Raw genomic sequence first — 17,196 nt, forward strand, 5'->3', positions numbered from 1 at the left:
TAGGAAGGCTATGGCGTGATGGTGCTCAACCCCAATGAGAATTACTTGGAACTTGAAAAGCCAGCAAACTCCTCTCCCCTCCGCTGTTCTACTGAGCACTCAGATGAACCCGCCGAGAAGAGGGAGCGCAAAGATGAAAAAGAGGGCAAAAAGAAGAGAGAATTTTACGAGAAATACCGCAACCCACAGAAAGAGACGGAGACTGAACGCATTCCTATACGGGTAAGTTAGAGAAATGATATATAGACAGAAAGGTAGACAGAAAGGGAATTTGGACAGCTGGACAGCAGAAGGACGGAGCAATAGATGTTCATCAAAAACATGCATGATGGGGGGGTGGACAGAGTGACAGTTATAGGGCTGTAGGAGGAGGTAAGAAAAGAGACATTGGTGAGAAAATGGGAGAGAGGAATTTGGACCAAATTTTGATGAGAGAAAAGTGGTTAGAAGGTGTGGAGAAGAGCTGAGGAAGCGAGGGAAGGATGAAAGGAAGTAACGGTATAAAGGGAAGATGGAAGGCAGAGGGAGAAAAGAGGCTCTTGTGTGGTCAGCCTGTGTGTGAAGAGGTTGGCGGTGCTCCAGTCGCCTCTCAGTAAGCAAGTGTTAACCGCATGGCTACCTCCCTCTCCCTCTTCCTCTCCGTCTTCCCCTCCCCTTTTCTCTCTCAGATGGTGGGCTGGTCAGTGAAGCTCTGGCCTACACTCTTGTTGACCGCTGGGATTATTATCTCCAAAACACACACACTCTACAAACACACTGCAACATTCTTACCAGCCACACTGACCATATACACTCTAATCATGCACACACACTCACACATCTCGAAGCACTTAACTCAGCCAGTTTACCTTGTGGTTAAAGAAAGGAAGCGTCCCTTTGCATAAGTCGAGCTTATTTTGAAAATAAATGGGACAAACTACGAAAGCAATTCTTCCAACAAAATGAATCAAAACACAAAACTTTTTCTGCATGGCGAGGTTTCATAGAAGAGTGTCTCCTTACAATTATCTGTGTGTCACTTTGCTGGATGGCAGGAGCATCACAGTAATGCCAGGATGTATATGTTTGTATCTCTGCGTGTGTTTGTGTTTTTGTATATGAATGTGTGGGTGTGTGGGTGTTTGTCCACGTGTGTGAAAAACATCACTCACTGGTTTCTGACAGGAGTCGGGGTTGCTGTGGGACTAGTAGGCGGTGTGTGAGCTGTCAACGTGTACGCTATTTTTTTTCTCACCCCCCAGCAGTACCTTTATACACAGTCTAATAAGGGATAATTAGCTGCCGCACCAACTTACTGCATCACACTTCTTTACACGTGCACTGTTTCCTCATCATTCATCTGAGAAACTTCCTTCACAGTTTCTGACATTAGAGTCTTGGTAAATTAGAATCAGTTCACACAAACCTGCATTTACTGTCTGATGGTTCCTGTTATGTAAAGGGTCGACATTTTCTTTTAAAGTACACTTGCTTACTGATTTTGGGAATACAAAACTTGGCGTAAGTATTGTGGATGAACAGGGTGGCTCTGAGTTGGTGCCTCCAGAATTTTGAACCAGAAATGAGAAGGATGTTTGTGTGTAATCGCCTCAACTTTTTTGTCCACATCTCCTTCACTTTGTTACTGCACGGTCTCTGTCTGCCCAAGAAAAAGCTGTCACATGCGAACACACTCGCCAAGCACAGACATATAAAAAACACACACATGCTCGTACACAAAAGAGTAAAGGAGGCGGGAAAAGAATTGATAATGTGTGTTTGTGTGCATGCAAGGCTCCTTCAACTAAGTTAGCCTGGATGGGTGGTGGATCAAACCTCTTTAGCAGGGCTATTTTCATCTTTCTTATTTTCTTTAACATCACACACCCAAGACACACACTCACCAGTATTATTCACTACACCTCACACACTCTTAATCTTGCAGAGTTGCCCGACCACCTGCACACAGCCATTCAGCAGCACACACACTCAAACTACATGCTTGTACCCTTTGTAATATTCTAAAAATCCAACATAACATACAGAAAATCTGAACAGTCTTTAACTGTATACCCAGACTCATGCAATTAAATTCTGCATTCTCTTTTGATGTACAGACACACAAACGCACAGCAGCCCACTGATATAGTTGAGTTGATTAATACACTTCCTTTCACACATTGATAAGCTCTTAACTGCTTTTAGGATTCTTACTTTTTAGCCCTGGGTTCATAGTGTGCAACCTCTCAACCTTATCTAATCCCTCTTCTCTCTGCTCCTCCAGATCACACAGCACTGGGCCATGTTTAGGGGGATGATGGCAGAGGAGGAGGAAAGAAAAGGGAGGCCAGAGGGTGGCATGGAGGGATAGAAAGTTTAATCGGAGGGATGCTGATGAGGATAGCGAAGGGGAAGGGGGTTGGGACGATTCTTAGCACTTAGCCATATAGAAGTTTGGGAGTTCACTTTACTCTAAAATTTAGCAGTAATCCAGTTAGCTATTTTCTGTCAGCCAAGCGGAGGAATGGCAGGAACAAAAGGCACATTCATGGGCTTAAGAAGCTTCCAAAGAGTTCACCCAAGGCTGGCTGGCTGGGATTAGGCCAGCAGGCCCTGGAAAGAAGAAGGGGAGAAAAAAAAGAGCAAAGAGGACAAAAAACAGAGCCTCGCCTTTCTTTAAGCACCACTTATTTTTATAAATGACTGGAACTCTTTTCTCAGTGTCTGTTTTCATTTTTGTGTATCTCCTTTCAACATTGTATGTTGATTAAATGCTTAGAGAGAGCTAAACAGTGAGGCCATCGCTCCAGAGTTTTGAAGGAGCTTGTTGAGGATATTTGTTCAGTTATTTTCCTCCTGCTATGTTCACTTTTAAAAGGAACTATAAAAATAATGTGGCACAGTAATAACACAATATAGTAGAGATGTTGGGACCCCTTTATTGTTAAGTGCTTCAGTTGAGGGTAGTATTTTATTCTCTTGTGTAAAACCATTTATACCCCTTAGTTTGGTTGGAATTGGATGTAAGACCAACTCTTCATGGAAAGAAACGTTTTTATTTGGGGGTGAGGTATGCATATCAGAACTGAACTCTCTCTGTCTCATCAGTTTTGGATGGTCCAAAGTGTGTTACTACTAATTTGAGGAAACAGGTTACGCCTCTCCAATACCCATTATTCCCAGCTGCATCTGTTCATGGGCACTGACTAAGTTCCATGTCTTGTGTTGAGCAGATAATGCCTGTGTCCCAGTGGGCTACAAATTACCCTGATGATTCACTAAATCAATGCACTCATATTTAGACACGCACACGCAAAAGCTTGTCTATAAACATTAAAACAAGGACATGCAAGCACACACAATGATAGTTGTATTCAACGGGACACTTCCAGGCTTCTTTCTGCATCACCGAATTTTTGCTCTTTGTCACCTTCACCCATTTTCCTCAACCTGTGGTCCACAAGCAATTATACAGATAGAGTTTATTTGATCTTTGAGCTGCAGTCTTGCCAAGAAGTAAGGCTCATACTTTCCAAGGACAGATAGGAACTTGATTACCCTCTGAACTTGGTCAGATGAGAGGTCAATGACCAGGATTAGAGGGCAGCTCAGTAGCTTGCTGCGGAGAACAAATTGGCTAGATGCCAATTTTTGTTGCTGGGTCTGTAACTATGGTTCTGAGGGGGCTTTGACCTGTGTGCGTGTGTATCTGGGTTATAATGTTTAAGACTAAAACCCAAGTACATTAGATAATGTGGCATGTTTGTACCCGAGACTTACCAGATGTTAGAATTGTACACATTGTAGAAGTGTACAAGTGAGCACATTTGACTTTTGAAAGTTTTAAAGGCAATAAGTTTGCTGAATTTTGTTCTTGTTAGTGTGTGAGAGCATTTCTGAGCAGGCATCATGGATAGAACATAACATCTGACCAGTCACATATATGTGTGTGGTTGTGTGCTCGACCAAGGCAGAACCAGTGTAGCTGGTCTTGCATCCCTGCTCCCAATCTTCCAGCCAGGTCAACCATCAAACACATCCGTCCTGCCCTCCCTCACACCTCCTCACCCACCAAGCCCCCAGCCTCTGTGTCTCATACTCTCTCTGCTCACAACCCTGTTGTAAATACAGGATGACCCGAATAAAGACATACAGACACACGCTCAGGTACACACATACACACACAGCCCTCAGGGTCATCCAGGAACAAACACAGCCTTGTCTGCCTGCCTGCTCTCTTTGCCTTATGTCAATTAATGACTCGCAGTAATTTCACCTGACAATCCAGGCGGCAGCGCGGGGCTAGCCGAGATGTCACGGTGATGACCTCTCTGGCCCGCAGATGCTCTTTTCTAATAAAGAATTTCACAAACCCACAGCAACTTCCTTTGTACTTTGTTAATGAGTTATTGATTTGAAACAATGCCTTGGCAAATATTGTCAGAGCAGAGCGACCCCATCAAGGTCATGCTATTTTATTGTATACAGTCTGAGCACGCTATTCTGCACGTGGGGTGACTTATACACTAGTTTTGCTTTTTCCTCTTACTTTCTCTCAGTCACTCACTCCTCACTCTGTATATCCTCATTGCAAAGTCAAATAACACAACTACACATACATTTCTCGTCCTCTAGCACACATACCTTGTTTCCTCCCTCTTGTTAGTCTTGCACATGTTTTTCACCTCATTCTCCCTTTTCTCTGTCTCTCTCTCTCACATCATTATATTCCCAACTCTCCATAGGTGCTATACCTGCTAATTACCTACAATGCCACAGTCATTATTTTCCCATTTCTGCCACTAATTTGCTCCATACCTTCCTCTCCCCTGCTCTAGCAGACCCATCAGCTCACAGACAGTTTTCTGCTCGCCTCAGCTCTGTCTGCCTTTAAAGAGAGGAAAGAATGAAACTAAAACAAGAGGGGAAGAAAAAATGGAGAGAGATTGCAAATGACTACACGTCCCAGACATTGATTAGAATTCAATTGTAAACAGGTGTCATACAGGACCACTTTTTAATTGCAAGCAGTTTGTTGTACACAAACTAGTGTATTCAAATAACCTAATATCAAACATGTAATTACCTAAATTGCTTTTTTAATATGTGATCATTACGCCAAATGAAAACAATTTTGTTTTGTGCTGAGCTGGACATATTAATGGCTGCAATGACTGAGGTTGCAAGTTCTTTTACTTAGTCTGTGACCAGTGCATTTAAGAGAACTAAGAGACTGAGATACATGTTAGCCAGTCTTTACGTTTGTCTGTGTGATTAATCAAAATAGTTAGTTTATATCACTTCCTTGGCAAGAACTCTGGGATAATATTGTCAATAGATGAGCGTTTTTCTGTTACCTTTGTCTTTTACTTACTGTACCACCTTAAAATACTTTGGAACATTTTTTGCGAGTTTGGAATCGGCTCTGCCAAAACAAGAGTTCAAACCTGATAAAGTTGTTTAGGGATCCCGTGGCACTGTCCTGACATCTTTGGCTCCAACTGAAAGGTTTGTAAAGGAGTGTAGAAAGTAGAATGGCCCTTATCCACGAGATGTCTTCCAGTCCACGCTGTTTACAGTCTTCAACAAAAACTTCAAACTCTCTGTTTCTGCAGTCTTCTGTCTTTGGTTTACTGATTAGGAGGAGCCGAAGGGAGCAGCAGGGAGGTCTGCATTAGTTGTTTGTCAGTGTGTTGTTGTCGTTAGATTCATTGTTTCCTGTGTCGGTCAGACACTGGATTTGTGTTGGCGTAGGTGATGTTATTCTGGCTGTTACACTAGTCCTCTTTCTGCTTCTCATTACAGTGAATGAACATGGAGCATGTTTTAGACTGGGGTACTTCTGAAGAAACAAGAGCATGCACAAGTTTCAGTCTTTGTGCCTGTTTGTGTATGCGTACATGCAAATAAGTTTGGTCTTTGAACGAACCACAAGTTTTTGCGGTGTGTGTACAATTGTAAAGCACAAAAAGGGGCATAATCTTTATTGATTCGCATTTTCAACAAGAAATGACTATTCTATTCAAGATTCGCCGGGGAACTTTTTTTTATGAATGTAGACGCTGTTTAGTGGATATTTTCTATATTGAGTTCCTATAAAACATTCTCAGAATCATGTTTGGCAGCATCGCACACTGTACCGATTTCTTTGTCTCCCCACCGAGTGTATATGATTTTAATCACTCTGTGAGTCTTACTGTCTGTCTTTTGTCACTTTTGTTTTGTATAGATGTATTTTATTTTTTTTACCTATTCTACCTATTTTTCACCTATTAACTCCAAGTCCAAGGAGGTTTGGATCTCAAAATGCAATGATTTTCTCATCTTACAAAACGGTATTTAATTAATGGTAGAACATAGAAATCATATAAAATCTTGAAAGTAAGACATTTCACTCTTTCTGAAAAAGTGTTAGCTTATCTTGAATTTAATGGGAGTAATATGTCTCAAAGATTGCTTAGGGCCATGTTAACTGTTGTGTAACTCCCCGTCCTCTTTTAACAACAATTCGTAAGCATGGGACCAATTGTGAGACGAATTGTTGGACCTTTTGTCAATGAATGTTGTCCCATTCTTGTCTTATATTGGATTCTAGTTGCTCAACAGTCCTGGGTCTTTGTATTTTTCATTAAATTCAATTGAATACTACTTTATTTGTCCCCGATAGGAAATTACTTTGCTGCAGCATTATTAAAGATATACTATTGTTAAAGTTACATAACAAAATAAAATATGAATCAAATGACAAACATGAAGGAAGTTGAAGTGTGGCAGAGAGGTGTGGTAGATGTCTTCAGAGGTTACCATCAGCGGGTTGGGGTGTTATCTTTGTAGCTTGGTAACAACTTAGCTAATGAGTGCCCATGCATTATTAGCAGATAACACGAGAGAACTCTCTCAGTAGACAACATGGACAAGAACTCACAGCCAACAGTTCAACATATTGGATGCAGAGATGCTCCTTCTTAGTGACGTGTATGTTATTCCTCCTTCTTTACTGTTACTTTTCTTTTTTTTTCCCTTTACTGTTACTTTTCTGTCTGCAGTTTCTTTCTACTCATATATTCTTTAAAGCTAAGTAGAGCAGGGTTCAATTCAATTCAAATTCAAATTCAAAAATACTTTATTTATCCCAGAGGGAAATTAAATGTTGATGTAGCTCAATTAAATCAAGGAGTTATTATAGATGCTGATGGCTGTGGGCAGGAAAGATTTCCTGTAGCGGTCCGTTTTGCATCCAAACTGAAGAAGCCTTTGACTGAAGAGACTCTGTTTTCCGATAACAGTCTCATGGAGAGGATGTTCAGGGTTGTCCATAATTCTCTTGATTTTATGCAAAATCTTTCTTTGCATTATTGTCTCCAGAGGTTCCACAGTCGTCCCCAGAACAGAACCAGCCTTCTTTATCAGGTTGTTGAGTCTTTTTAGGTCCCTGGTTCTGATGCTGCTGCCCCAACAGATGACGCCAGAGGAAATGACGCTCTCAACAACAGACTTGTAGAAGATCTGCAACATCTTGTTGCAAACCTTGAAGGGCCTTAGCTTCCTCAAGAAGTACAGTCTGCTCTGTCCTTTCTTGTAGATGGCTTCACTGTTGTGTCTCCAGTCCAGTCTGTTGTCCACATGAACACCAAGGTGTTTATATTCCTCAACCACCTCCACTTCTTCTCCCATGATGGAAACAAGGTTTGATCTGACCCTGTTTCTCCTGAAATCTACAATCATCTCCTTTGTTTTGTTAACGTTCAAGATGAGATGATCGTTCCCACACCATGCCACAAAGCGGTCCACCAGCTCTCTGTACTCAGCTTCTTGTCCATCTCTGATACACCCGACAACTGCAGAGTCATCTGAATATTTCTGTAGATGACAGGAGTCTGACTTGTACTGGAAGTCTGAAGTGTACAGAGTGAAAAGGAATGGTGAGAGTACAGTCCCTTGTGGTGCTCCTCTGCTGCTGATCACCTGGTTAGACACACAATTCTTCAGTCTGACAAACTGTGGTCTGTTTTTCAGGTAGTCATTAATCCAGGTGATTGTTGAGGCCTCCACCTGAGTCTTCTGGAGTTTCAGACGAAGCAGATCAGGCTGGATTGTGTTAAATGCACTGGAGAAATCAAAGAACATGATCCTCACAGTGCTGCCTGCTTTGTCCAGATGACAGTGGGTTTGTTGAAGCAGGTGTATGATAGCATCTTCAACTCCAACTCCATGGCGATAAGCAAACTGCAGGGGGTCCTGATATGTGCTGGTTTGCTTACACAGGTGGGTCAACAGGAGTCTCTCCAGGACCTTCATGATGTGGGATGTCAGGGCAACAGGTCTGTAGTCATTGATGTCTGAAGGGTGAGTTTTCTTTGGTACCGGAACCAGACAGGATGTCTTCCACAACCGTGGTACCTTCTCTTGGGTCAAGCTAAGGTTGAAAAGGTGTTGCAGAATCCCACAGAGCTGCTCTGCACAGGCCTTCAGGACTCGGGGGCTGACACCATCTGGACCTGCAGCCTTGTTCCGGTTCAGTCTCTCCAACTGCCTCTTCACCTGACTTCTAGAAACAGAAAAGTGGGAGGGGGAGGCAAAGGGGACAGCAGCATCTCCTGATTGGGTTGAAGACAAACTAGTGGAAGCAGAAGAATCCATGACTGAGGTGGAGGTGGAGATGTTACAGGAAAGCTGTGGGTCAGAGGAGGGTGGGATGTCTCTTTGGCTGGGAACAGGAGGGGAGGATGGTGAGCTTGTTCCTGAACTGAACCTGTTGAATAATGTGTTCAGCTCATTTGCTCTGTCCAGACTTCCATCCATCCGATCCTCCCTCTGCTTGAGGCCTGTGATCTTCTTCATTCCTGACCACACATCTCTGATATTGTTCCTCTGCAGTTTACTCTCAAGCTTCTTTCTATACACCTCCTTGCTCTCTCTGATCTTGACTTTGAGCTGCTTCTGTATACTCCTCAGTAACTCCCTCGCTCCCTAAAGGCTCTTTTTTTCTTGTTCAATAGTTCCTTTAGCTCACTGGTGATCCAGGGTTTGTTATTAGGGAAGCATCTCACTGTTCTGGTGGGGATGGTGTTGTCCACACAGAAGTTTATATAGTCAGTCACACACTCAGTCATGGCATTAATGTCCTCTCCATGTGGCTTACAAAGAGAAATCCAATCGGTTGCATCAAAACAACCCTGTAAGGCTTCTTCAGCTTCATGTGACCACTTTCTAACAGTCTTTTTTGTGACAGGTAGTCTCTGGACAAGGGGTTTATATGCTGAACAGAGAAAAACAAGGTTGTGATCTGATTTACCCAGGGGAGGTCTTGATTTGGAAATGTATGAATCCTTGACATTTGTGTAAAACAAATCCAATGTCTTGTTTTCTCTGGTAGAGCAGCTGACAAACTGTTGAAAAGTTGGCAGTGTAGCAGAGAGTGAGGCATGATTAAAATCACCAGATATTGCCACAAAAGAATTGGGGTGTTGTGTCTGTATCTTAGCAACAACGGAACTGATGACATCACATGCAGTGTCGGCAACAGCTGAGGGTGGAATGTAAACAGCCACCAAAATAACACTGGTGAACTCTCTTGGCAAATAATATGGACGAAAACTTACTGCCAATAGTTCAATGTCAGGACTGCAGAGACGACTCTTCACAGTAACATGTCCTGGGTGACACCATCTGTTGTTGACAAGCACTGCCAATCCACCCCCTTTCCTTTTCCTGCTACTCTTTAAATCTCGATCTGCTCGTACAGTCAGGAAGCCCGGCAGAGAGACGCTGGAGTCGGGGATATGATCCTGTAGCCATGTCTCAGTAAAACACATAATGCTACATTCCCGATATTCTTGCTGAGTCCTTGTCAAGGCTAGAAGTTCATCCAACTTGTTAGCTAATGATCTTACATTGCCCATGATGACGGATGGCAGAGATGGTTTGAACTTCTTCTTTCTTTCTCTCCTCTTTGCTCCTGCTCTACATCCACGACGCCTCCTTTTCAATTCCACTGGGATTTCTGGCTTCAGTTGTCGAATTATTTCTGCTTTTCCAATGTTAATCAGCTGCTCCCTGTTGTAAACCACCTTGTTGCTATGGTTATGCATCATAACAAAAGAGTAAAATATACAAAAGTATTGGGAAAAATTAATCCAGCTGTACAGCATCCAAGGCAGGAAGGAACAGTTGTCCAAAAAATGCAATTTCTTCCAAGAAATAACAGGAATGAAATTTAGAAAAAAGAAAAATCTCAATGTGAGGTACAGAGCTACTCCAACGTGCTGCCACCCTCAGCGGCGCATTCTAGAACAGTAGAGTTGTTCCTGCAGCCATGTTTCAATGGAAAAAAAGCTCAGTTACCTGCACCAACAGGTTAATAACTTCCCTGTTGCCATGGTAATGCATCATCATACATGTGAAAAATTGCCAGCATTACCAGCAGAAGTCCTTCCAGCAGCGCGGAATAAAACCAGCATAGAAAAATGTTTTTTTTGAAATCTGTGTTCTCACAGAAAGAAGCTCAGTAAAAAATTTCAAGAAGATGCCAACAAAGACACAGTATGTCGAGAGCTATTCAAGCAGGCTGCCTGCCTCTAAGGCGGCATTAATTTCATGATGCACCAAATCTTTTCAGTTGGCGAAAGGTCTGGACTGCAGGTAGACCAGTCCAGCATCCACACTCTTCAACTATGAAACAACGTTGTTGTAAGAAATTAAGTATGTTATTTAGTATTGTCTTGCAGAATCATATGAGACCTTCTTTGAAAAGGATGTTGTCTGGTTTGGAACATATTATATATGCCTTTCAGCTTTGATTGTGCCCTTCCAGATGTGCATGTTGCCAGTTCCATTGGCACTAATGTACCCCCTTAGCATTAGAGATACAGGCTTTTGAATATAGCTCTTACAACAAGCCAGAAGGCTACTCCCAAAGGAATTTCACATTTTTATTCATCTGACCAACGGTTTTCCACTTTGCCTCAGTCATTTTAACTGAACTTTGCCTGAAGTAGATGGTAGTGATCTGGAAGTGTTTCTGAGCCCATCTAATGATGCGGCACGACAGAACCATGCCTGCTTTTATTGCAGTGTAATTTGACGTCCAGATATTATGTAATGTAGAGGATGGAATGTTCGGTCTTCACAGTTTTTGCATATTGCTAAACCTCTGATTATATTTAGTTCTGAAAGACTCTGACCAACCTATTTCCTTTTAACTTAATTAGTTGCAACACATTATTCCAGCCGTTTCTTTTTAGTACCACTTACTTTTCCAGCAATTTGTTGCCCCTGTCCCAATGTTTTTGAGATATGTTACTGTCATCAAATCCATCCATCCATCCATTTTCTATACCCACTTATTCTAACTTAGGATCACACGGGGGCTGGAGCCTATCCCAGCTGTCATTGGGCGAGATGTACACCCTGGACATCACAGGGCCACACAGACAAGCAGGACAAACAACCACTCACACTCACACTCACTCCTAGGGACAATTTAGAGACACAAATTACACTCACATGCATGTTTTTGGACTGTGGGAAGTACCTGGAGAGAACCCACGCATACACACGGAAACATGTAAACTCCACATAGAAAGACCCCAGCAAATTCCGTAAGAGCTAATAATTTTTATGAAATAGAAAAATATCTCACTCTCAACATTTGATATGATATATTTTAAGTTCTATTGTGGATTGGTTTGTGAGAATCCCAAATCATTGTATTTATTTTTTTTACATTTTACACAGTGTCTGTCTGTCCATCCATCAGTCCCTCCACATTTGTCTGTCCATCATGATATACCAGTTAGCTGTCAGCTTCTGAAGGCAGTTTGGTACTCACATTATCTAGAATGTGAATTTTAACATTATGTTCTCTGAGAGGACGGTATGAATCCCTGTATATTCAGTAAACACGTACACGAACAGCTTTGACAGTCAAGGCTGAAGGATGTTGGCAACAGGTGTGCAGTTGGGATTTTATTATGGGGCTGGCAGATGCACACACAGACACTTGTAAAACACTTTGTGAGGAAACTGGAAAATAGATAAACTAAGATACTGTGTGAGAGCTGGTGACAGGGCGGCGTGCTCCATTTAAATGAATTAACCTCAGGATATAATTGCAACACTATGCTAATGCTGTTTTGATAATTCACTACGCTGCCAAGGAGTCAGTCACGCTGTTGTCTTGATGCTGAGGGTAAAAGCAAAGTATGTGTGGCTTTGTGTGAGGTTGGGAGATGGAGTCAGGAGAACACCTGCATTCTTTGGCACAGTGAAGATGTCAATCCTGGACCCTTTTTAAATCTCTTTTTTTTTATTTATTAAATTCCGTAGGGAGAAACGTAAAACTCTTGTTTAGTTATGGACAAAAGAAGCGATATTTTGTCAGTTTGTCGCTCTGTCTGTAGTCTGTTATTATCAGTTTTTATCAGTTATTTACAGCACTTTTATGTGCTACATACATTTGCAAACTCATGTCAAGCCTTGTCACTAAAGGGTGAATGTGGAAGAGGACAAAGGGGAGGACAGAGAAGTGTGAAGAAAAACAGGTGGCATCAGTGGAAAAGAAAAGAAGATAGACAAAAGGGAGAGTGAGGAAGAGAGTCAGGCTAATGAAATGAGTCGCACAGATGAAGGGTGACGTTGGAGAGGAGAAAGGAGGGAGACTTCAAAGGACTTTGATGTCACAGCCTTTCAGACTGACAACTCGGCTTCAGCCAGGCACCCTGCACATGCCAAAAACCAAATACACATACATACATACATACGAGCAAATGTACTGCACCAGTGGCAGAAGGTCAGGGCAGAGCAAAGTTGCCCGCTCTTGCATCACACTCTGTGAACTGAGGTTGGTGCTGACACTACAACCCCCTCATGCTAATCTAGCACAAACACAAACACTCTGACAGGTTAATTTACCTCCAGACAAACACCGCAACAAAAATACACATCATCAGATAGTACAAGCACACACAGACTTGTACGCACAGATGCTGGGAAGCTAAAACATCTCATCAAATCCCAAGCTGGCTTACTCTGTTCTTGAAGTAAAGTTTGAACAATATTTTATCTAACATGTGTGCGTTGGCTCTTCACTTTCTCTTCAATTATCACCTTTAAGATAGCAAAAGTTATAGTAATTATCCTTCTGTCATAATGTACTGAGTTATTAAGATGCAGTCACACTTATGGAAACTGACAAGATAGCGCCATAAGACCCACTCTTTTTCCTTTACCTTATGTAGATAATTATTTGTTTTGAGTCACATTGAACAGTTAACAGATGAGCCATGTGTTTGTTTATTTTGAGATATTATTTTTTACTTGCATAGGTATGCTAATTAGGAGAAATTACTGGGCTTCTATATGTGTGTGTAGATATCAGTATGGTGTTGTTTCCATTCAGGATACAGGTGTTTCTAGTCAAGATGGGCTGCTTGTGTAGAAGAACCCCTTCTAGGTGTGCATTGTTGATTTCTATTGTGAACCAGACAGTTTGATAGGAAATCAAAGCCTACAATCAATGTCACAAGTTCATTAATGGTTGCCCTTTTCTGGCCCGTACTTTTACCATTGTTTTTCTCTATCCTTGGATAAACACTTACACCTCAGGTTAATTAAACATGTCTTCTAGTTATGTGAATCTATGGATGTGTGTGACTGTATTCGCACAGATTAGAGTAATGAGCGTACACTGGCAGGTGTATCCATTGGTGATTGTGTGCATGTGTGCAGCACTGTGTGTTTCCTATCTGCATGTTTTAGTCTCCTGTCTGTTGTTTTTTCCTTTGACCTTCCTCTAGTGTCATCCCATTATGCCTCCACTGGTGTTTAGATGGGCCATCGATTCAGCAATAGAGTACAAATTAAGATTTAAATGTTACGTCATCCTGCCTATTGAGTTTTACATTTAGGGCATTTGCAATATGCAAGACTTATTGATCTGCTGAAGTGTGGCTCTTTGTTAGAATTACCTCAGGCATTTTTTTTGTGTTTCCTTTTTTTTGTCTGGCCCTAGGTGTACGTTTTTATGCTGTAGCATTACGGCATCAATAGAGTTTAATATCTCTGTTGATGCTGCTTCATCGTCATTTGTTGGAGATATCTTAAATGTTTTGCAGTTACTCGTATGAATTTATTGGTAGCCTTCAAGCATTAAACTTTTAGTTCAATATATTCTTTGTTATGGATATTATATGGTTTATTTATTTTTTTGTTGCAGGAAAATAGTTCCTCTGAGGAACATCTGCTCTACGTGTGGGACCACTTTGTGTCCAAAGCCGCAGCCAAGAATGTCTTCATTATGGCCCACAGCTATGGAGGGCTGTCTTTCGTGGAGCTGGTGAGTGTTTGCGACTTCCTCTGGCCCATCTTACCTTCTAACTAAATAAAAGTTGGAGGGGGGAAAACAAAACAAAACTTTGATTCCCATTACACGATAGTACTTATACACCCACATGACCATGTAAAAATGCATTTTCAATAACACATCTGAAACACTTGCCTATCCAGGAGCACAGGCACCGAAGTGTGAAACATGGTGGAATGATTGAAAATAAAATGCATTTAGTTTCTTTGAGAAAGTTCTGCCTCTGTTAAAAACCTGGTCAATCTTTGTCCTTGGGCACTATCTGCCTCCTCTGCTTTTGAAGAGCAGAAGGAAGGGAGGGGAAGGCGGAGAGCTGGAGAAAGAAATGTAAGGATGAGTTTTACAACGGTGTTGCTGTTCAACCAGACCTGCTGCAGAGCTTGTAGTTATCTCAACCTTAAGAGAGACAACGGATGGGGCTAAAGCTGGTGGGAGGGAAGTGGATTTGACAGAATTAATGGAGCACATGGGACTTGAAAATAGAACTTTGAGCTTTTAACTTTCTTTGCTATATAACCCTACCCTTGAGCTAAATAGGCCTACAGTGGGTCTTCTGTTGGTTATATGAAGGTCTCAGAGGTTAATGTTTTATTTTTTTAGGCCTTGATTTACTCTGGGGCTCCTCATCACATATTGAGCACATCTCAAATGTTATAGCTTTCATCAGATTTACCTACTGTAATAATAATGCTTTTGCATGCCGGTAGCCGATGCCAATGTGGTGACTTATCTTCAACAGATCAGGGTTGTGCTTAAGGGTAGGTGGACGGGATGTTTACATGGCACTAGCTTACTACTTGCTGCTCAATTTTATCCAATGTCATGTATATAAACTAGTTATAAACACGATCACCCACTGCATTAAAAGTATCCACCTGACATTGCGCAGGTCTCTCTGTGCCCCGAAACCTTCTTTGATGCAATGAGGCACAGTCTCCACAAGATCAGTGTTTCCCACACATAGACTAATTCGTGGCGGTGCGCCACAGATTAAACACCGGCCGCCACATATTGCGTTTCGTTATTATTATTTTTTTAACGCTATTTAAAAAATACTCGTATTTGTTAAGCTGCATTTCCTTTCCCTGCTCTCCCTCGCGTCTCTCTCGCATAGCCCACTCACACACACAGCCCCTCCCCTTCCCTGGAAGCGTGGAAGCTTGCTAGTCTCAGCATCGCGTAGATTAGCTCAATCGAAAGAATTCACGAAAGGTTGGTATCACGTGCACCTTTATAAAATCACACATTAAAAAGTCCTATAAAAATATTTTATATTTTGAATACAATGTTGTCCCGTCCCGTCCCGACCCATAGCAAGCGATTACGCCTTCTTTATAAAGTTAACTAGTTGCAAGTTTGCCGTAAAAAAAAAAAATGTAGTTGGGTTGTCGAGGTCTAAACACTAGCAGCTGTGAATCAAATAAAGTAGTTTTCTTACACTGAATGTTTACTGCTTCAATCCAGATGAGTATTGAAAAATATTTTCCGCGATTGAAAAAGAGAAGTGCGTGTTGATGATGATCGAGGAGCAGCCTGAACCGGAGGTATCAGTCTGAAACAGCTGAACAGTCCGACCGGTGTAATTAGCTATGTTATTCATTTGTTTACAATGAAGATGTGAATATCTGCAGATAAGCCGGTGTCACACATCCTTACGCCCCCCATAATTTTCCTTGATGGAGAAATTATCCAGGTTCTTAACTCCCAATGTAACATATATGTCACATTACAGATCTCTGACAGTGGGGGGTGGTATTTTGGAAAAAAATTCTGAAATGGGTTCTATGTGGTCTATTTAGTCTGTGTTATAACCCCCTTAATTTTCATTTAAGTAGAAATGGGTCTGGGTTCTTAAGGGTTAATACAATAAAGTTTTGTGTGACCAATTATTAACGAAGGAATTATTTTGAAGAATTTTAATTTTTTACACCCAACCACCACCCATTGCCTTCACATCTGTGGGAAACACTGAAGATGTTTAAAAGTCACCTGGACAACAGACAACAAGATCTTAGCAGTAGATCCTTGAAGTACTGTAGGTTGTGAGGTGGAGGAGGAGTCCCACTAGTGCTTGATAGGGTTGAGATATGAGGAAATTGGAAGCCAGGTCAGCAGACTTGAACAGTCTGCATCAGTATTTAGATTGGTGGTACCAGTATGTGTGTCAGGAAAGCCAGAACCTGAGGCTTTAATCAGAACCTTGCCCTGGACACATGATTGTCTCTACTGGTTTGTCCTCCTCCCACAGTGCCTCCTGGTGCTATCGTTTCTTCAACTAAATGGTTACGCATCACCTCAGCTGTCCATACCATGTAAAAGATAACATTCATCAGACAAGGCAGAGTTCTTTCATTGCTCTATAGTCCAGCTCTTCTGCTCACATGCACAATGTTGGTATTTTTAGCAGCACTTGATCTGATCAATCTGTGACTATGTTTAGAGAAAGTTATGATGCACTTTGTACTCTGGCATGTTTATATTGTAGTCAGCCTTTCAGTTTTCACAAGTTTGTGTTATGGTTGCTCCTCTCTGACATCAGGCTGTATGGATGAGCATTTGCTACCCATGTTGTTCAATGAGACACACGTACCGATGACCTGTTCCTGGCCTTCCTTGTATCACTTTTGTTGAGCATTTAAAGGGGAACTCCGGGGCATTTGAAGTGCAATCCCATTGCTAGAGGTTGTCAAATACTGACAGTAGGACACAGACAGGTGCAAATCGGCGCTCCCTGTGCGGAGATTGCGCTGTTTGCGCAGCCTGTCATGCGAGGCTAATACGTGGTGGCTAAGGGGCAAGTGCTAACCCTTCCACGTAAAACAACAACTTGCACACTGCAGAAACGTCACACCACT

At 41.9% G+C, this 17,196-nt stretch overlaps 1 protein-coding gene across 2 annotated transcripts in view; it reads left to right on the plus strand.

Moving 5' to 3' along the window:
• The window catches only part of arb2a (ARB2 cotranscriptional regulator A), a 156,619-nt gene that overhangs the window by 59,078 nt on the left and 80,345 nt on the right, over positions 1–17,196 (plus strand). For both annotated transcript variants that reach the window (XM_075468747.1, XM_075468748.1), the window contains exons 7-8: positions 4–222; positions 14,195–14,314. In XM_075468747.1, the coding sequence (XP_075324862.1) occupies positions 4–222; positions 14,195–14,314 (339 nt within the window). The remainder of the gene's footprint in view (positions 1–3; positions 223–14,194; positions 14,315–17,196) is intronic.

This window comes from Odontesthes bonariensis, chromosome 6 (genome assembly GCF_027942865.1).
Source record: "Odontesthes bonariensis isolate fOdoBon6 chromosome 6, fOdoBon6.hap1, whole genome shotgun sequence".
NCBI classification, from domain to species: Eukaryota; Metazoa; Chordata; class Actinopteri; order Atheriniformes; family Atherinopsidae; genus Odontesthes; species Odontesthes bonariensis.